Raw genomic sequence first — 21,379 nt, 5'->3', positions numbered from 1 at the left:
TTTACTGATAGCCTCCACTGATACAAATAGTCTCCCTTTTTGCTCATGGGAAATAGCAGGAAGAATGCAGCCCACGACAAAGTCATCCTCTTTCACTTAAGACGACTGAAAGTTTGCAAAGTTGCCTCCTGCATTTCCAGCCACATTCCTCAGCTGCGCAGGTTTATCCACTCACAGTCCACGACACAGAGAACGTGGCTGTATTGAGGTTTTAGCACTAAATGTCAAGGCACCCCCAGCAGATGCCTTCCATGCCATCAGCACTTCCTCTGACTCGAAATACGCGTTCCGCAGTTCTTTACGAGAACGTGTTTCAGAATAGGTATGTGCCATTGCATGGCCCCAAACACAGAGTTGGAAAGCATTTATTTTAAGATCCCCTCTCATATTACTTGAGAATGAAACCACATAAGCTGTCATAATGAAATGTCAAATATGAAGCTAAATTAACACCAGCATTGGTACTAATAAGAATGAACAAATAAATTATTCTTACCATTGTCCTCCTTTATTCCAAGACTCCTGGATAAAACAAAAAAATGCATTAGTACAGTACAATGTACAATGTACAGTATAATCACTTATTTATGCAAGGAATTACAGTTATCCAGTTCTGTGGAACTTTCTTGATGACTTGGTGCCCTTTCCTGTCTTTTGAAACTCCACTTAAAATAACAAGTAAACCCTTCTGCAAGATTCCAGTTCTAGCAATAAATATTTCTTCGATTTGAACTCAATATGAATAGCTGGGTGTATTGACTCAGGAGATGAACATATCGTGGTTTTGCTGGGAAAAAATCAATCTAGAAGTGTTCCAAATATCTTCAGATGCCTCAATCCTTTCTTGATCTCACACAATTTGAAAGAGTGAAAAGTTTCTTCCGCTCCTCCCCCTACTCCCACTATTCTCTTTCAGGAAGAGATTTTCAAAGGAAAGAATGATTGAGCTCAAAGTCAAGCCAGGCAGAACACATCTGCATATGCTATCTGACTGCCTTGTCAGAGGTAAGTCATTAAACTCAGCTACAGCATGCCTGGACCTACTCATCTGAGGTTCCTATATCGATGCTGATACTTCTGCTGAGTAGTTTATTCATTTTCTGCCATCCTTCTGCCAGGAAAGACAAGCACATTACTCTCAATAAAAAACCCCAAAACAACCAGTTTTAGGAAAAAATGTAATAATCTTTCCAACTCAGATTGTACATAGACTAACCAGGTTAAAGCTAAGTTAGCAAACCACATTCTTCGTTAAAACAAACATAACCATTGTGGATTGCACTCTGGAACCTCCTTATATAAATATTCTGTTCTCAATATTCCCATGTTAAATAAAAGCTTTTTCTTTGTGCTAGGAAACCAGCATTTTCAGTGCAACTTTATCCATCTAAAAGCTCATGAAAGTCTGCATTAAAGACTGATTGTGTATGGAAAATTGTGGCATGCGTGCTGGCCTTGTAACTTCAGGGACCTGTGAGCTATGGTTCTTCTTTGCTGTGCAACAGTAAACTTCATGACATGCTCCCGCTTAAATTGGTAGCAAATAGCATAAATCAAGTGCTGGTTGAGACTCCAAAGAAACATTCCCATGGATCATGCTACAAGAACTAAACCAAGTGCTCACCCACAAACCATGTTTATTTAAAATAGTTTTATCCATAAATCATGTTTCCTCAAAACAGATTTATCCAGCATCCATTGAGTTCCTGTTCTGCATATGGGAAAGGAAGAGAATGGGGTTTCCTGTCACACTGCACGTGTGTATTCAGGGCATAGTTGCTTCCCACAACAAATATCTAGAATTATGCATCCACTGAAAGAGCAGAGTCAGCATCCGAGAGAGCATTTCTCATTCTTATGCATGACACCGGGTGTAATGGAGACATGAAACGGGAAGGTGTAATATGTCATGTTGCCTTCTAGATTCTGGGTTTACTATAGCTCAGAGTGTTTCAACGAGACAACTAGTATTTCACTAAAGAAGAGCAGACATATAAATTTCATATGTTCACCACATGACCTCTCCCCATTAATAGAATAGACAAAAGGGTCCTTGACAGTGCTCCTTTTCCATGCAAAAAATAAATAAGGGCTCTGTTACAGGCTTGCCATGCATTAGTACTTGGCCTCTGCAAATCCCTCCGTAGTTGAACATGGGCAAATCTCACGAGGGTGTGAATATAAAAATGTGCAACTGTTTTGAAGTTATTCTTCTGTAAAAATAGAAGTGTTTTAAAATTTAAATAAAACTGATCATTTGTGCCATTACAGTGAACAGATACTGTCTCAGTCATAGGTTTCAGTTGAGTAAGGATTAAATCTTATTGATTAAACTTTGATGTCAAAATGACAACTGTTATTTTTTTACCCTCTTATCCTAAAAGGTTTATCCTTATGTTAGAGACAATGGCAGTGCAAAGGACATCAAAACTTTCTTGATAGCATACAACAAGAGTCGATGGTCTCTCAAGGGTGCAGTAGCTCACAGTCAGAAGTGGAAATTCATTAATTTGTCTTCCCATTAAAAAAGGAAACCACACAACCACCCAGAGAGCGCCCTGGCATTTATCATCAAAAAGGGAGAAAAGATTACTTTCATGAAGATCTTTCTTGAAATAACAGCTTATAAATTTTCCTAATAAAACACAAGATGTCTGGAGGGCAGATGAATTAATGAAAACTGGTTTCTTATCGATTAGGGGACAATTGGGCAATGCAACTGCTCTCCTCACCCCTTCACAGACACACACAATAAATCCGCCTTCCCCCCCCTCCTCTCCATGTCCCCTGTGATAACCATGTCCCCTTTTGTAGCCCCTAGCCCCCAGGAAAACAGGGCAGAGCTGCAGCTGCTCTGGAGCTGTGCCCACGCTGATCGGCCAGAGGGCTGCAGCCGAACAACGCACAGAGTGCCCAGGTCCTTCCCACCACCCCTCAGAGTGGGGCACTGTTTTGGGGTCTCTCCTCTGCCAGCCACTGCTTTTCACGAAACGCACAGAAAATTAATTATCTTTGAGACTTATACTCCCTTTCAAATTTGGCTAAGATTGGCCAGCAGGTTGAAAACCTTATTACATGTAGACAGACAGCGTGATCATACAAACTTCATTTCCTTAGGAAACCGGGCTAATAGAAATAATAGTGAAATGTACAGCAGGTATATTGACAACACAGTGCGATGTTCAGTTTCTGTTAAGTGTGAAGCCATTGTGACTGTGAAGCCATTGTGACTGTAAAGAGTTCAAACAGGAAAAAAAGAAGCGGGAAAGAGAACAATTATTTCCTCTTCAGTGCCACTGCACAGACGGAGCAGGCTCAAAAATTACCTGCAGGTCTTAACTTTGGGAACCTTTTAAATTTCTTTTAATCTTAGTATATAGTCTGACCTGCTTCAGTTAGCTCCCTTGTAATGTAAAATGCCACACTGCAGACTACATGACTTGTAAGCCCCACCTGGAGTTCAGTTCTTTTTGCTTAAAATCCCAAGGGAAGGGAGAAGAATCTTGGTATAATCAAAGACACTGAGGTTGCAGCCTCCAGCCTATCTTTTGAGAGGTATTTTTCTTTCTTGCTCGTTACCAATACTCATTTTTAATTCCTTTCCATGATGACATTTTCTTTCATAGTTTATTCTTCCCTGCTTTGTTTAGTCTTCAAATCTCACATCACAGCATAAAGGAAAAATGGATAATCTAGCATTACCCAACAGAAGGCAGGCTCCTTGGGACCCATTAAGTAAACATGAGAGTAGGAAATTTATCACTTCTACACACAGGGTTTTATTGCATTTGTGTTGATGCATTCTTTGCATATTTAAAAAAAAAGCATAGATTGCCTGTGTACATCACAGAGTCATCTGTTGCTAAAACTGCACTTATTTGGTGGTACCAACACCCACCCTGTGGAAGAGGACATACGGCATCTTGCTAAAGGCAAAATCCCGCTCCCTCTGCAGACAATGGCAAGGTTTTCAGTGGTGACAGCAAGTGCTCTGATGGAGATGCTTGAGTTTAGATATTGGGGATCTCGGCTGTGTCACAGACGTTCTTTTGAGTTTATCAGGAAACAGTTTACAAATTGGGATAAAGGACACAAAGTGAAATAAAAATAATAATTTCTGCCCTTGCTGCCTTTGTAAACCAGGCCCCATCCAGCAGAGTTTACCTTTTGCCTCTTATTAGGTATCAGTCGGCTCTGTCCCACCTGAAGTCTCTAATTCTGCTATCTGCGGACATGCCATCCTTCAGCAGGTGGTTCAGGCCTGCCATACAGACCGCTCTCTTACTCGCATTCTCTTACTAGCCTGGACATCTGTAGTTTGGCTTCCAGCCACTCCTGGATTGCCTGGCACGTGATACAGGCCTTACCAGTAAAGCCTCTAACCAACTGGTTCTCCAAGCAGCTGCCCGCAGACCTTGTGGGAGGTTGAGCTGGCAGGTCCTGCCTCCTCTCAGCAAGACCAAGAGAACTGCTATGCACAAAGGTGGCCTCAGTCCAAGGTTCCCAAGCCCTCTGCCATGGCCCAGGGCTTGCCCAAAGCTTGTAGTGATTAAGACACTCTTTTTCCACTTCCAGCATATGGAAAACTCCAGCAGCAAGAATATCTGCTTCTTAATCATGCCTTGACTTTGTAGATGCTGGAACCCAAGTCTTCCTCGCATTCATCTGCCAACATACACATCCTTACCAGACAGTTCAACTAATCCAATTCAAGCTTTTCTGGTTTATCAACTAAACATCTTTCTCTACACTGGCACATTCACTAAATTCTCTTAGACTATCATCCTTTTGCTGCTCAGTCTTTGTAAATCTTCCATTTCTGCACTAGGGTCCTCTCAGCAATGGAATTTCAACCTAATGGACATTTCCATGATGGGAATACTATGTAATTTTTTTTTTACACTGAAGAGTGCAATTCTAAATAAGTCACATTAATGCCTCATTAGGACAGCTGAAAAAATTAATGGATGTTTAATAGACTAAAGTCAAGATATCTTTTCTTCAAAGAATCCTTACAAATACTATGTAGACTCCCAAAGTTGGGTCGTCTTTGTCATAATTTTATATGGGTAAAAAATGAATCTGTATCTTTCATGGAATTTTTCCCCTCTAATTTCAATATCATATTACAATGTTTACAGCATTTCCAAACATCTTTCATTTAAAGACTTTCAAAAAATCCTTACGATTTCACTGCCCTTTTTCTGAACTTAAGGAAGTACCTTGGATGTGGTTCCTTGCAGTAAGCACCTTGCATGCAGAGCCACTCAGTTCTGCTGCAAGAGCAGCTGTTCCTCCCTCCTCTCATTTGAACAGCTTATATTTAAGACAGGATTTCTTCTTAAAAGCTATTGTAGACAGCCAGCCAGGACTCTAAGTTCTGTCAGGCAGGCTAAACGCATACAGACAAATAATAGTATCTGGGGAAAAAGTCAACTTTTAAACAATATCTCATTGCTTTCATGTTCTGTACCCAAAAACTTACCCAGGCGCCATTACTGAGGTAGTCCACACTCCCGGAATATCCAGGTTGGTAGATGCTATTAGGTTGCGTTTTGTTCTGGAGTCGGTCCAGGAAAGCATTATTTACCCTTAAAATACAACAAAAAATGAATAATGACTGAAGGTAGCTGAGGAGTTCACAAACTTTTGAAATTTAACATTCTGTGAGTGGCTTTCCCTATTCTCAGTTCAATAGCCATCTTCCTATGTTTTTCAAGCCTGTGCTGCATCACCATGGACGGGCATGAGATAGGGTGGATTTCATTTTCAGTTCACTAGGTGCATCCTTATCCTGTAATCAGTCCGTTGTGATTAAAAGGCATACCTCACCTGCTGTGAGAAATGCACCAAAATTCTCCACAGAAAGATGACTTGCATACCACCACCCACCTTACCAGGGAGGTTAGCTATTTTGAGAATTCACCTTAGGTAGGTAGTCTTTCAGCCTTCAGTACACAAGAAGAGTTTCTAGAAGTAATTCCTAATGCCAATGAAAAAGCCCACTTAAGCTTGTTACTAATAGAGACAATTTGTGTAGCTGACAACTTTCCCTACCATCCAGCTCTGAAATCAACTGTAGCATTTTCTTGTACTGCTCTATCAATCTGGAAAGCATGCACAAAAACAAATACACTTTTCCTCAATCTGTTTTAAATATTTTCAAACCTTCTGAAAACTGTTTCTTTTTTTCCCCTTTTAATGCTTAGGACTGACACACATGCTTAGACATGACTGTTGCTTTAATGTTTTACAATGCTATGGGTAAGAATGATGTAAAATGCAAGATACTGGATTATTTCTATCTAGGGACATGAGATGGACTGAATCGAAAATCCTTCATTAACTTCTATGGGTAATTATCTCAATATCTTTGCCAGAGAAAAAAAAGAAATGAAAACAGTATGGAGAGTGGTTGCCTACAGAATTAATTTTTTTATATATTTCCCTAATGATATAAAAAAAGAAACAAATTGTGTTTTTATTTTTGAGCCTGAGCGTTGTTTCTTTTTACCAGCAGAAAACAAAGCTGAGAATAAAGCTGTGCTTCAAGATAATGGAAAGTCAGTTAAGTGACAGAAGTGCAAGATTATAACTGCTGAGCACAGAGAGGGGACAGCAGTGGGGCACAGCCTGGGGCACAAAGCAATGCAGCTGCAGAAGGCCTTGCTGCACCGCAGCTTCTATCTATATTGATATCAAATCCCACGTTTAGCTCTGCCTGTTAGCCTCAGTGACAGTCAACCACAAAATGTGGCATGGACAAAGCAGCCCATTTTAAAATAAAGTAAAAATAAATAAATAGATAGATAGATAGATAGATGGATGAATAAAATGTTTCCCAGCTGAAACTACTGTACTAGTAGTTACCCATGACACTACTAACAGTTTCTATCCTATGCTGTATCCTACACTGATAGGATAAATAAAGTGAAAAAGGCACTCTGGCTCATACTGCATTACAGCGAGCAGTTGTAATGATGGGTATCAGTGACTCATTTGAAGGCAAAGTTAAACCAGAGGCGAGGTCAGGGATCCTCATTGCAATTGTCTTCTAAAGCATGAATGCCTGCAATTTTGCGACCCTTTCCAGACAGGAATTCAATTACAGTGTATTCTGCATTTTTGCATCATACCTCCTCTGTTCATTTTGATGTGCTCTTGTTCTGGCTTCCTCTTCCTGCTTCTCTTTAAATTCCATTAATTCAGCCTGGGAATGATAAAAGTGAAAAAAAACCCCAAACCAGTAAACCTAATTAACATACCTATGTTGCAAACCCAAATAATTCCACATGGTGTTAACTTCAGCTAGAGCCACATGTCATTCCCAGAACTTCTCTCAACAGCATTTTATTTATGTGACAGCACTATGTTAAAAACTGAGCTCATTTTTCTGTTCAGCGTTGCACTGGATGAGTTTTGTTTGTGCCTCAAAAAGTGGGAAGTTACAGGATTCAGACATTTACAGTCCTACGTTTAAAGGGGTATGCCAGTGTCGTGGCAGTTAACTCTATCCCAGCTGAAACCAGGACACCAGACACCAGTCTGCTTCCCCTTGCCCCAACCCACGGGTTTGAATTTCCCTGTGGGTCCAAGGGGGAAGACAGCCGAAGTCATCTAGCAGGAGCAGACACAGCCGTCGTGCCCGTAGGGTACGAAGGAGACATGCCCTTCACCTCCTGCCTCCGTGGAGCGCAAGGAAGAAAAGACAACAACAGGGGTATGTGGCGTGGTGTGTCACCTCCAGCTCCCTGGGGCTCCCCCAAGGGTGAGGGAAGGGCAAACGGTACCTGTTGGTGTGGGGAAAGCAGGTGCAAGCTCCCAGCATTGCTGCTACCATCCTTATGTTACATAATATTAAGGTATATAAACAGTGTCAAAGGGATTTCTTTTCAGAGGAGAGTTTGCTTATGCAATTTTAGCCAGGACTGCGAAGGAAACACAGCTTGTATGACTCTGCTCTGCATGTGTGCTTGTTTGTCTGGCTCTTGCTCCCTGCAATACACCGAAGAATTGAAGATGCAGATTTTTCTGCAAAGAAAATTTGGCTTGCAGGATGAGGGGGAAGGGACAGGAACAGACACATCTTTCATATTTTCCATAGCAACTGAGCAGCAGTAGGAATAGAAACTAAAATAAAATGATGTGGTTAGATAAAAGCTTCAATAACTGAATGGAACCACAGAAGTTTTAAAAAAAAATCAATTTAAGTGGAACATTAAATAAAAACTATGCAATAAATGTATGAAGAAAATCAATAACTGCGAATGTGGTGTGTATCAATATTTGTCTAGCCCTAAAAGAAGAAACAGGATTAAGAAATAAAAAAGCCAACCTTAATTTTCACTGTTTTAAATAACTATTCAACCTGAAAATTAAAACCCAGTACCTGACTTCCCAATATGCTGAGTCCTCTCTTGGAGTAATGTTCTGAAATATATTGTGTGTGTATGATGCGGTGTTCAAAGCGTACTGAAAATTTCTAAATCAAGCAATACATACTAAAACCTGTTCTGGAAAAAAAAAAAGGGAACTGACAATACCTATACGTTTTATAGCTACACTGTGCTAGTAGGTACATGCAAGACAGAATTCACAATTACTTTAATAAATATCAGTTTGAAGTAGAAACGAGCCAACATATATCTGAGGGACAATTATTGGAGACTTTAAAATACACATTATTTACAGTAGGTTTGTAAGTAGTGCATTACTCTGCGCAATAGGTAGCAGCAACTGTGAAGGCAAGGAGCACTTGGAACCGTGTACCAAGCAAGAGCAGCCTTAGAAGCAGCCAACACCTTAGCAATCTGTGGAAATCAGTAGAGTCTAAAGCTCTACATGAATCCCTTAAACCAAACTCATAAAGTAGGGGCATGCTAATTCACATCTGTAGTTATTTTCTCTGCGGAAGAATCAATGTAAGGAATACAACTGCCAGCCCTACACCCATCAGGACTGGCTTTCAAAAATTTTTCCTCTGTATAGTTCCTGGGAATAAGCATACACCTGATGGGAAAGCAATTAAGAGCCTCCCTTTTCCCCCACCTTTTGTTTTCAGCATCCTGGTTGCTAGAATACTATGAAATGAGGAGACTTATCCCCAACATTTAAAGAAAGATATTCGTCAGAGGGACTGAGTCACTTGTGCAGCTCTAGTAGAAACTCACTGAGTGGAATTTGTTGCGCAAAGATTCTGCTGCTGGGGAATTAGTTTAACATTAATTTGGATGTTAGTAACAGCAGAGGCTCGGTATTTGCTAATACGTTTTTTAATGATTCGCTAATATGATTTTCAAATGCTGCCCTCCCCAGACTTGCACAGTCAGACCTGGAGCCAAGACAGATAACTTAGCACAGTGCCATCGCCTTGCGTAGATGAACTTGATGTGGATATGGTATGCCAGAGGGACTACAGTGGCTGAGATGCGTTTCAGGCAATGCGTGCCGCATATGCAGAAGATGGAGTTCAAGCTTGCAGTTACGGCATGCCTGCTTTTTAGACAATTCAAAACTCTTCATTTAGGTGGTTAGCAAGGAAACAGAGAAGCAAACAGACTTAACAGCAAATCTGAGTGCTTCCACATCCCCATTTGGGAAGGCAGGGCACACGGGCCTCGATTCTCTAGAAAGAGACTACTCAGAGTCTAAGATCATCATGAATCAGTCACTCGCCGAGGCGATCCGCTCCGGCGCAGGCACGTTCCGCAGCAGAGCGGGAGATCGCGATGTCCAAGGGGGATTTCCTGAGCTGGGGAAACCCCAGGAGAGCGCGGAGACCCACCAGGAGCCGGCAGCTCTCACGAGGGAGAGCGGCTGATGCGGCATGGGCAGGACCAGGAGTAACGATGGCCGTCCCCCCACGCCCACAAAAGCCAGCCCACAGGAGCACTGGCGACCAGGACGGGCAGCCAGGGCGTGGCGCGTCAGCCAGGGCGTGGCACGGCAGTTCACGCGGGAGGGCGCCTCTTCGAAGGAGGGACATTCCACCAGCTAAGTGGAGAGGCTCGAAGTAGACATAACCCAGTAACCGGGCACCATTCTGTGACCATCTGCACAGGCCAAGGGCACTCATCCCACCGGATCCTCAAGGCAGAATGGTGGGCACTCATCTGATATCAAAGGCTGCAGCTCCGGCTGGGGGTGTCTGCACCATCTACCCTGGCGGTGGCCGATGCCTCCACCCAGACGGAGCTGCTGAAGGGACAGGCTGCAGTGCAGACCTCAGACTGCAGGAAGTGCCTAGACCTTTCTCCTGGGGCAGGGACGGGCAGCAGACCTGCCTGCAGAAGGTGTTCCCAGGTGGAGGACCTCCTGCAGCAGGTGGCCGTGCTGCAGGAGGTGGTGAGAAGGCTGTGTAACATCAGGGAGGCTGAGAAGGAGTTAGATAGCTGGTTCCAAGCGCAGTCTGCAGTGGAGCCACAGCCCACAGCCAAACAGCCAAAAAGTTCCCCACCGGCACACACAGAGGGGACGAGGGCCGATAATGTGGAAGAATGGAATCTTGCAACGGCAAGGACCTGCAGGAGGAAGGGACTTCCCCTGAAGCCTGAGGTGTCCTTGCAGAACCACTTCACTGCTCAGCAGACTGAAGAGGAAAGACCTGTCACATCAGGAGAGGCGCTGAAGCTGAGTAAGGCAGCCCAATCTGCTCCCCACATAACAACCAGCGCAACTAAAAAAAGGTGGCGGGTGATAGTAGTAGGCAACTGTCTTCTGAGAGGGATGGAGGCACCCATCTGCCAACCTGACGCACTCTCTAGAGAGGTGCGCTGCTTACCAGGGGCATGTATGAGGGATGTCACCAGGAGACTACCAAGCCTCGTACAGTCCACTGCTTATTATCCGCTGCTGTTGTGTCACGCGGGCACCAGTGATACAGCCAGGAGCAGTCTGAGGAGTATCAAGAAGGATTACAGAGCCCTGGGAGCAGTGGTAAGGATTCTGGAGCACAGGTAGGTTTTTTTGTCAATCTTCCTGGTCAAAGGGAAGGGGTCTGAAAGGGTCAGTCAAATCTGGTGAATCAACAAATGGTTACGGGACTGGTGCCACAGCCAGGGGTTCGACTACTTAGACCATGAGACTCGCTTTGAGAAAGCTGGTCTACTGGGGGCTGATGGGGTCCATCTGTCAGAGAAGGGGATGAGTATTTTCAGTCATAGGCTCACCAAGCTGGTGAAGAGGGCTTTAAACTAAAGTTGCTGGGGGAGGGGAACCTCAATGCATCCCACTCCTACCAGTTTGATGCCAGTGCCAGTAATAGATACCCAGAGCCTGGAGAAGGATCACAGATCAGCAGGAGAGCACCTGAAGAGCAGCACAAAGGAATTCCAGCCACTCCAGCCAGTAAGTCAGCTTCATCGGGAGTGTCCTGGTTTCAGCTAGGATAGAGTTAATTTTCTTCCTAGTAGCTGGTACAGTGCTGTGTTTTGGATTTAGTGTGAGAATACTGTTGATAACACGCTGATGTTTCAGTTGTTGCTAAGTAGCGCTTATCTTAAGCCAAGGATTTTTCAGTTTCCCATGCTCTGCCAGCAAGCAGGTGTGCAAGAAGCTGGGAGGGAGCATAGCCGGGGCAGCTGACCTGAACTAGCCACAGGGATATTCCATACCATGGAACGTCATGCCCAGTATATAAACAGGGGGGAGTTGGCCGGGAGGCACAGATCGCTGCTCGGGCATCTGTCAGTGGGTGGTGAGCAATTGCATTGTGCATCACTTTTCTTTTCTTGGGTGTTATTTCCTTTTTTTTGTTATATTCCTTTTCATTACAATTATTATTATATTATTATTATTGGTCAGTAGTGTATTTTATTTTACTTTAGTTATTAAACTGTTCTTATCTCAACCCACAAGTTTTACTTTTTTTTCCCCTCCTCCTCCCCACGCCACTAGGAGGGGGGAAGGGGAAGGGGAAATTGGCTGCGTGGTGCTTAGTTGTTGGCTGGGGTTAAACCACAACAGGGGGCCCAACTTAAATGCCTCTATGCAAACGCCTGTAGCATGGGGAACAAACAAGAGGAGTTAGAGGCGTGCACATGCCTGCAGGGCTATGATCTTACTGGCATCACAGAGACATGGTGGGATGGCTCCTACGACTGGAGTCTTGGCATGGAAGGATACAGGCTCTTTAGGAAGGACAGGCAGGGGAGACAAGGAGGGGGTGTCACCCTCTATGTCAATAACCAGCTGGAGTGCATGGAGCTCCACCTGGGGATGGATGAGGAGCTGACCAAGAGCCTATGGGTCAGGATTAAAGGGAGGGCAGGGACAGGTGACATTATAGTGGGGGTCTGCTACAGGCCACCCAACCAGGAAGACGGAGCAGATGAGGCCCTCTATAGACAGATAGGAGCAGCCTCACATTCACAAGCCCTGGTCCTCATGGGGGACTTCAACCACCCTGATATCTGTTGGAGGGACAACACAGCAGGGCATAAGCAATCCAGGGGGTCCCCGGAATGTGCTGATAATAACTTCCTTCTCCAAGTGATAGAGGAGCCAACGAGGAGAGGTGCTATGCTGGACCTTGTTCTCACCAACAAATAGGGGCTGGTGGGGAACGTGAAGCTCAAGGGCAGCCTTGGCTGCAGCAGTGACCATGACATGGTGGAGTTCAAGATCCTTAGGGCAGCAAGGAGGGCGTACAGCAAGCTCGCTACCCTGGACTTCAGGAGAGCAGATCTTGGCCTCTTCAAGGATCTGCTTGGTAGAGTACCATGGGATACAGCCCTGGAGGGAAGAGGGGCCCAAGGAAGCTGGTTAATATTCAAGGATCACCTCCTCCAAGCTCAGGAGCGATGCATCCCAACAAAGAGGAAGTCAGGCAAAAATGCCAGGAGGCCTGCATGGATGAAGAAGGAGCTCCTAGACAAACTCAAACACAAAAAGGAAGCCTACAGAGGGTGTTGGCAAGGACAGCTGGCCTGGGAGGAATACAGAGAAATTGTCCGAGCAGCCAGGGATCAGGTTAGGAAAGCCAAAGCCCTGAGAATTAAATCTGGCCAGGGACGTCAAGGGCAACAAGAAAAGCTTCTATAGGTACGTCAGTGATAAAAGGAAGACTAGGGAAAATGTGGGCCCTCTCCGGAAGGAAACGGGAGACCTGGTTACCTGGGATATGGAGAAGACTGATGTACTCAGCGACTTTTTTGCCTCACTCTTCACCAGCAAGTGCTCCAGCCACACCACCCGAGTCTCAGAAGGCAAAGGCAGGGACTGGGAGAATGAAGAACTGCCCACTGTAGGAGAAGATCAGGTTCGAGACCATCTAAGGAACCTGAAGGTGCACAAGGCCATGGGACCTCATTAGAGGCATTGGCGGGTCCTGAGGGAACTGGCAAATGAAGTGGCTAAGCCGCTATCCATCATATTTGAGAAGTCGTGGCAGTCTGGGGAAGTTCCCACTGACTGGAAAAGGGGAAATATAACCCCCATTTTTAACAAGGGAAAAAAGGAAGACCTGGGGAACTACAGGCCAGTCAGTCTCACCTCTGTGCCCAGCAAGATCATGGAGTGGATCCTCCTGGAAACTATGCTAAGGCACATGGAAAATAAGGAGGTGATTGGTGACAGCCAACATGGCTTCACTAAGGGCAAATCATGCCTGACAAATTTGGTGGCCTTCTACAACGAGGTTACAGCGTTGGTGGATAAGGGAAGAGCAATGGACATCATCTATCTGGAGTTGTACAAAGCATTTGACACTGTCCTGCACGACATCCTTGTCTGTAAATTGAAGAGCCATGGATTTGATGGATGGACCACTTGGTGGATAAGGAATTGGCTGGATGGTCACACTCAAAGAGTTGTGGTCAATGGTTTGATGTCCAAGTGGAGAGCAGTGATGAGTGGCGTTCCTCAGGGGTCGGTATTGGGACCAGCGCTGTTTAACATCTTTGTCGACAACATGGACAGTGGGATTGAGTGCACCCTCAGCAAATTTGCCAACGATACCAAGCTGTGTGGTGCGGTTGACACGCTGGAAGGAAGGGATGCCATCCAGAGGGACCTTGACAGGCTTGAGAGGTGCACCCATGCGAACCTCATGAAGTTCAACAAGGCCAAGTGCAAGGTCCGGCACATGAGTCGGGGCAATCCCAAGCACAAATACAGGCTGGGTGATGAGTGAATTGAGAGCAGCCCTGAGGAGAAGGATTTGGGGGTGTTGGTTGACGACAAGCTCAACATGACCCGGCAATGCATGTTTGCAGCCCGGAAAGTCAACTGTATCCTGGGCTGCATCAAAAGAAGTGTGGCTAGCAGGTCGAGGGAGGTGATTCTCCCCATCTACTCTGCTCTGCTGAGACCCCACCTGGAGTACTGCAGCCAGCTCTGGGGTCCCCAGAACAGGAAAGACATGGACCTGTTGGAGCGAGTCCAGAGGAGGGCCATAAAGATGATCAGGGGGCTGGAGCACCTCTCCTATGAGGACAGGCTGAGAGACTTGATGTTGTTCAGCCTGGAGAAGAGAAGGCTCCAGGGAGACCTTATTGCAGCCTTTCAGTACTTAAAGGGGGCCTACAGGAAAGATGGCGAGGGACTCTTTATCAGGTAGTGTAGTGATAGGATGAGGGGTAACAGTTTTAAACTGAAAGAGGGTAGATTTAGATTAGATATGAGGAAGAAATTCTTTACTGTGAGGGTGGTGAGACACTGGAACAGGTTGCCCAGAGAGGCTGTGGATGTCCCATCCCTGGAAGTGTTAAAGGCCAGGTTGGATGGGGCTTTGAGCAACCTGGTCTAGTGGAAGGTGTCCCTGCCCATGGCAGGGGGGTTGGAACTACATGATAATCTTTAAGGTCCCTTCCAACCCAAACCATTCTATGAGTCTATGATTCTATGAATATCTCAGTAAGATTACTTCTGCCTGAAAGAGAGGAAATTGGTTTCCTTAGCCTATGAAATTGGGTGCCATGGTCAAAAAATGCTCTGCACAATTGTTCAAATGGAGAGGCGAACAGGAGCTAGTCATCCAGATGCAAATAGCCTTGAACTCGGAAAATAATTGTCCTGTCCCTGTCCAAATTTTACAGCTTGGCTTATCTCTCTCACAATATTTGAAAAGAGTGACTGAATCACTTTTGCTAAAAAGAAGCTCTGTGCGTAGGCTACAAGTAATCAATGTATTTAATTGGTTTCACAGCATGCAAAAATGATACAATATGCAAACTGTTAATGTATAATTACCTTCCTCCGTTGTTCTTGCTTCATTTCCTCTAATCTTCTGTTTTCATCCTCTCGAAGAGCTTGCTTATAAGTATTGCTTCTCATCTATTGTTCAGCAGACAATATAAACATATTGGTGTGGGGAGAGGGGGGGCCAAAATCCCAAACTTTATTCCCAAATCGTTATACAGGTAATTAACGAAAGAGAAATGGTTGAATGATCCCAGTTACTTAAAAAACAGATTAGTCTCCAGAGCAGAATTTAAACAAGAAGTGGTCTAAAGCCTCTCAGTCATTCGGTTTGGCTGAATGTCCCCCTGCACGTCACAACCAGGCAGCCACAGCATATGCTATTCCGTGTCCCAGTGGCAAGCTTAAAGATACCCTGAGCAGTCAAAAAACACAATCAGGATATATGATAGTGAGATGGGGTATTCCAGGAAGGAAGAAAAGTAGTGAAAATATTACCAAGATAACGAAGCAGAATGGAGGCGTGGTAACAGAGGGCAACCCAGGATTATTTGTGGCAAGGCAGTTGTGAAGGTAGGGCAACAGAAGCTGAGAGATCAGATCTGCTATATTATTTGTGGGGCAGCCAATAGAACTGAAAATCTGAACCACACATCATGAATAACATATTCAACTGTGTAGTAGGTTTTCATTACAATAACTAGACCTGGTCTTTCACAAGTTGTAGTTGTTAGCAAAGAGCCAGCCTACCATTAGGATTTTATAGAATCCTTAGGATCTTATACATAGGAACTTATACTGTAAAGTCTTTGAGCAGGGACATAGTGTAGCACACTAAATAATGAGCCAGTATAATTTAATAGAAGTGTGCAGGTTTGACTTTAGTGAGGAATTTGTTGCAGGTCTACACAATGTTCTCGAAAATTGATATATGCATGCAGAATGACACCATTAAAACAACAGGCACATAATTTGCTAAAAAGACTGAATAGAGAAAGCAATTATTAATAGCTCAATTTTGAGCTGGGAGGAGTTGTTACATGTGTCCGGGGAGACTCATTCTGGGTCCAATATTATTCATTACTCTCCGTAATGGCTTGGAGAATTGTGTGGAGTGTATGTTAATCAAGTTGGAAGACAATAAAAATCTACACAGGATTGGTAACACTTTGAAAGATAGGATTAAAATTAATTATGAGCTTGATTAAATAAGCGGGCCAAAAAAGTCACCAATGACAGAGTCACTCCAAAGAAGTTAAATTTGTTCATGCACATCAAGTAATATTTGACACTGATATTTGAACTAGGTGTGCTAAATTAATATCACTATCAAAGAAATGATGTGAGGGAAAGAGTTCAATCAACATTACATTGTCCCAAACTTTTTTTAGAACATGAATTTTAGATTTAAAAAATCACATATATTTATGCCCCCCTTTTAGCATGCATGTCAGGCACTTCCTAAGCTTATTACACTTCACTATTTCAAATATATTGTTCCTGAATCTTTTAATTGCTCCAGACAAAGGACAGGTAACAGATAACATCAAAGTTAGAGTTCAAGTTTTCCCACTGGTTTAGCATTTTGGTACTACGCCAAGTTTATTTAGATAACAACTCATTGGTTATGTGCTTTGGATTCCTCACACAGAGCACAGAGGCTGTGTGTATGCTCATAGACCGTACCTCATCCAAGTTGGTTGGGACGACATTTTGCTAACTGCATTGCTGCATTATAAGCAAGTGATTAATTGATTCACAAAGCTATAGAAATGTTGCCATGCAAAAGACATATATAATATCAGCTAGCATTAAAGAACAGTACAGATAAACTATGTATTTTATCTGCTTGGATACTAGTGAAGCCAAAGATGAACTATGGTATGTAATTTGGCATAACTTATTAGGAAACCCCTCAAAAACTGGAATGAGAAAGGCACACATAGGTAGGTGAAATAGAAGGCAAAGGCTAAAAGTAGGACCTGTACACCTGAAAGAATTCAGTGTTCCTTCAGGCATCCACCCACTTCTGTATAGATATGAAGACACCACACCAAAATGCTGAAATCTGAGTCAGTCCTAGGGACATGAGCTCACTTGTCTTCACAGTTCAATGTTCATACCATACAAAAGGCTGCAGAGCTCGGTCTTCCTTACCAAAGAACAAGTTCCCCACTGCTTGAAGTGTTGGATGCTTCAAGAGGGAGGTAGAAGTGGTTTACAGACATCTTTTCTCCCTTCCCATAGTCCTTCATCTTGCTTGTCTGCCCAGGACTACAAAAGACGGTCTGAAAGCCACTCTCCTGCAATTGACCTTCTGCCCAGCAATGCTGGGCAGAAGTTGGCTCCTTCAAGCTGTATATCTGCCCACATACACTAAGATTTCTTTAAAGTTTTCAGAGACACAAAATGACCTGAGGAATCAAAGGGGAAAGGAACCTATTTTCAATATCACCTTCCCTTTTCACACAGTGAAAACCAAGAAGAGATACTAGAGGCAAGACAGAGCTGTCATATATTCTGTTTGCAGCAATTTCTATAATGGGAGGGTCTTGCACATTTCCAAGGCTTCCGAGGAAACATGGAGGTAAATCTTTCCCTCCCTTTACTCAACTGTTGGTGTTCAAGGCTGTATACAACAGAAGGCTGCCCAGATTGGATACTTCCAAGTTTCTGCTGACTAAGGACTATTGCTTGTAACGACAATTTCTGTCCACTTGGCTGCCTGCTCTCTGTCAGTCCCCAATTACAAACCTCCCCAAAGGAGAAATACTTCTGTCTGAGGGTTAATATTCCTCACTGCAAGTTTTTACATCAGTAGGAAAGCTTGGTTTAGACACGAAGAGACTAATCATATGTGAAAAAGGCTTTTTGAGGCAATTAGAATAATGAAACTTAAGCAATACTTATCTATTTCCTAATTACATTGATACTTAACAGGCTCATTCAAACTGGGACAAAGTCCCCAAGCACTCTATGGAATCACTTTTAGGATGCAGTGAGAAATAAGCTTCTCTTCTGACTAGATTTTCAATGCAGTAAAGCATCCGCTGACATGAACTAGTTGAGATTTCATAAAAGCTTGCCACCAACGGATGGGTACAGAGCACATTTAAGATTCTGATCTGACCTTAGAATATAAATCTGGCTCTCATTTATCAGAGAGAGATCTGTGAGTAATAAAGCCAGTCCCCTACTATGTAGGATACTCTGCCAGTGTGTAAGAGACAATGTAGGCAATCTCATTCACCCAGAAAGACTCCTTGGTACTCACTGAGTTATGTCTAGGCAATTAAGCTCAATTAGAATATTCTAATATTACACTATTGACAGCACCTGGAAAGCTGACGGAAAATATAGCACATGCCATGGTTTTGCTTACCCATGCTGTAGATTCTGGGCCACGATTAGCAATCTGACAGGAATCACTCTTTGGCAAACCCAAGTCCAATCTGTTCAATAATTCATTGGTTTTGCTACAAAGAAATCCAATCCAAATAGAATTGTTAGTGCTTCCATAAAAATAAATACAGCTTTTTATTCCACCCTTGGAGTCTAGCCTAGACATTTTATCATGTGACTGCTGAAAAACATCACAGGTGGAACAAAAGGTTATGGAGACAGACAGAATGAAATGGGACAGAGAATACAGAACCTATATTGTGGATAAGACATTTGCTGGGATGAATTTTTAAGCAAACAATTATTGCCATTTGCATATTTGGGGTCTACAGTGGCTACGCTTTCTTTCCTGATTGTAAAGCTCCTAAAATACAGACTTGCATACCATTGGACTTCATCAGGATGCAACTGCTTCACTGAATTGTTGCAAATCCTTCTACCAGATCTATAAATCTCAGATAAGTAATTTAAAGATTATTTTAAGGATTTTTGCTTCATGGTTAATACAATGCAGCCTTACAACAGATTACTTAATCAAGCAGAAAGACTTTGAAGCATTTTGTAGCATTGAAAAAAAAAATGCTTGTCTTTAGTTGAAGCAGAATTGCATGACATTGTCATTTCTTATTGTGGCAAGGGCAATTGTATTTTTCCAATCGCATCCCTTATAAACCAGATTTTCAAAGTAGCATCACTTTGCTCACAGTTCCAACCAAGTACAGTTAAACAAAGTCACAAGCAACAACATAAACAAATGTTAAGAATAGGAGTTTCAGTGCCGTGATCAGGAATCAGTTTCCTAACCTGTAGTCCCAGGCATATCTATTCAAGTCTTTGCTCACTCAAAGGAATAGAGTTAGAGGAAAGAGGCAATTTTATCTCTGTATACAGCTTTGGAAAGCATGAAAGTACTGAAGTGAGAGCAGAAAGAGTGCTTCAAGAGGCATGCCACACAAAGATTTACTCTGCTAACAGGGCAACCAGCTAGCTCTGTGGGGGAGAAGATGCCACTACCAAAGACAGCTACTTAACCTTGGAGAAAAAGCCTTGGCTGCCAAAGAGTGATGATGACTAACTGCTGAAACAGACTACCAAGTGTGTTTTTATCTTTCACTCCATGATCTGAAACGGTGAGTAGATGCATTTTTGGAAAATATCCTGCTGGTCAGTGGGTATATCGAGGAGAAGTGGGGAAAAAGAACAAGAACCCACAAGTTCTCTGCTACTCTACACAATACAAAACCATGTTACCACTTCAGGTACAGAGTACTTGCTCAGGCTGTTGCAAGCCATGCTTTTAGAGTCTCAGCATTCCCAGTTCACTCCCTTTCCTCCACTACCTGGGCAGTTAACATGGACCTCAGCCAATGCACAATACAGAAAGAACAGAGTGAAACATAAGATTCCCTGATCTACAAAGCACCTGTATATCAAGGTTAAATAAATTAATAGTCTTCTTACCCAAGCGTTAAGCACGCACATTTTTTCCATGAAAGATGAGTGGTTGAGTGGTGAGATTGCACAGAATAATTTTGGGAACTCGAAGTTTTAAATTGCAGATTTTGTGTTTTTCTACCTATGCTAAAATTCCTAAAATAGCAATTTATTTCTACACCAGAAAGATTGAGAACTCCTACAGAAAGTCTGCAATGTATTTGAGAAGGTTGAAGCTCTGCAAAGAAATATCTGGCAACTTGGGGTATACCTGGCTGTCCTAATTCCTTATGGATGGCAAAAGAATGACATGGGGTATGTGGAAGTTCTCATTATTTGCATAAAAATGGGGTGGAGAGTTAAGACGCGACATTTCCTGGATCAGCACACTGATAGATGAAAAGCTAACTCAGTTTTGGTATTAGAAAAGATGATTACAAGAGTGGAAGAAAATAAAGTATCTCAGCAAGACTGCGCACTGCCTTTGAATACAAAAAACACCCTACTACACCAAATTAAGTAATACATTAATAAAATGTCCCTATCACAAGAAGGGGACTCAAGTTTCCAAACCTGAGTAAAGACAAACTCAGTCAAGTCAGTCATATATGTTAATTTGTTGTGTATCATCTCTATGGAAACCCAGCAATGCATCTGGAGTTGCCAGACTGTCAAAATATTGTCTGAATGGTATTTTTCATAATATTAAACCTATAGTCATAACAATGCAGAGCATAGCATAAGCCATGCTGCAGGGAAAGAGGAAAGTCAGAGAGATGAGAGTTCAATTAATGTTCCAGAGAGGAAAGCATTATCTCCAGAAGGATATCAGCGTAAAGTGTCCATAGGTGTTCCACATTCGACAGCTGGAGCAACATCTTGCTTGCTTGCTAAAACTTCAAGGGCTGATCAAAGATGCTAATAAAATGTGTTCCTTTAAACTAATTAATATTAAGAAAAGAAGAGCATGAGATGAAGAAATTAATTTGAATACAGCAGCACCCTGATACCCTTCAAAAATAGCTAGGCAAAAGGAGATCCAAAATTTAGACAAACCAAGAAGATGGCACCTTCCTAACAGGCTGCTAACCTGAGCTCTGACTACCCCTAAGCATCAGGCTGAACGGAAGAGAGCCGTTCAGAAGCACTGGTTAAGCTGGAGCGATCTTATGAGGGTATTTTTTTCTTTCTCGGTAGCCCTGTTTCCCATTATACCATTGGGAACAAGCCTTTTGCTTTGTTAATTAAAATAGGCTACTCCGATACTGGTACGTTTAGTAGCACCAGGCAATACTCTTAGCATGGGAACTCAGCCATCTATATTGTGGTAACAGTTCCTGGAATAGTTTTGACCTGTTCCAAATAGCACTTTCCCAAATAACTCCTGGCTGCTGTCCGGGAATGA

The 21,379-nt window shown here is 43.1% G+C and overlaps 1 protein-coding gene across 1 annotated transcript in view; it reads right to left on the bottom strand.

Annotated features, from left to right (window-relative positions):
• The window catches only part of EPSTI1 (epithelial stromal interaction 1), a 54,746-nt gene that overhangs the window by 3,404 nt on the left and 29,963 nt on the right, over positions 1–21,379 (bottom strand). Inside the window, exons 7-11 of the mRNA XM_050908571.1 lie at positions 18,521–18,614; positions 15,190–15,273; positions 7,137–7,210; positions 5,486–5,591; positions 497–522 (exon numbers count right to left, since the gene is read on the bottom strand). Coding sequence (XP_050764528.1) covers positions 497–522; positions 5,486–5,591; positions 7,137–7,210; positions 15,190–15,273; positions 18,521–18,614 — 384 coding nt within the window. The remainder of the gene's footprint in view (positions 1–496; positions 523–5,485; positions 5,592–7,136; positions 7,211–15,189; positions 15,274–18,520; positions 18,615–21,379) is intronic.

Source organism: Gymnogyps californianus, chromosome 1 (genome assembly GCF_018139145.2).
Source record: "Gymnogyps californianus isolate 813 chromosome 1, ASM1813914v2, whole genome shotgun sequence".
Taxonomy (NCBI): domain Eukaryota; kingdom Metazoa; phylum Chordata; class Aves; order Accipitriformes; family Cathartidae; genus Gymnogyps; species Gymnogyps californianus.
The sequence above is the reverse complement of the archived record's forward strand: the minus strand, read 5'-3'. Positions and strand labels throughout refer to the sequence as shown.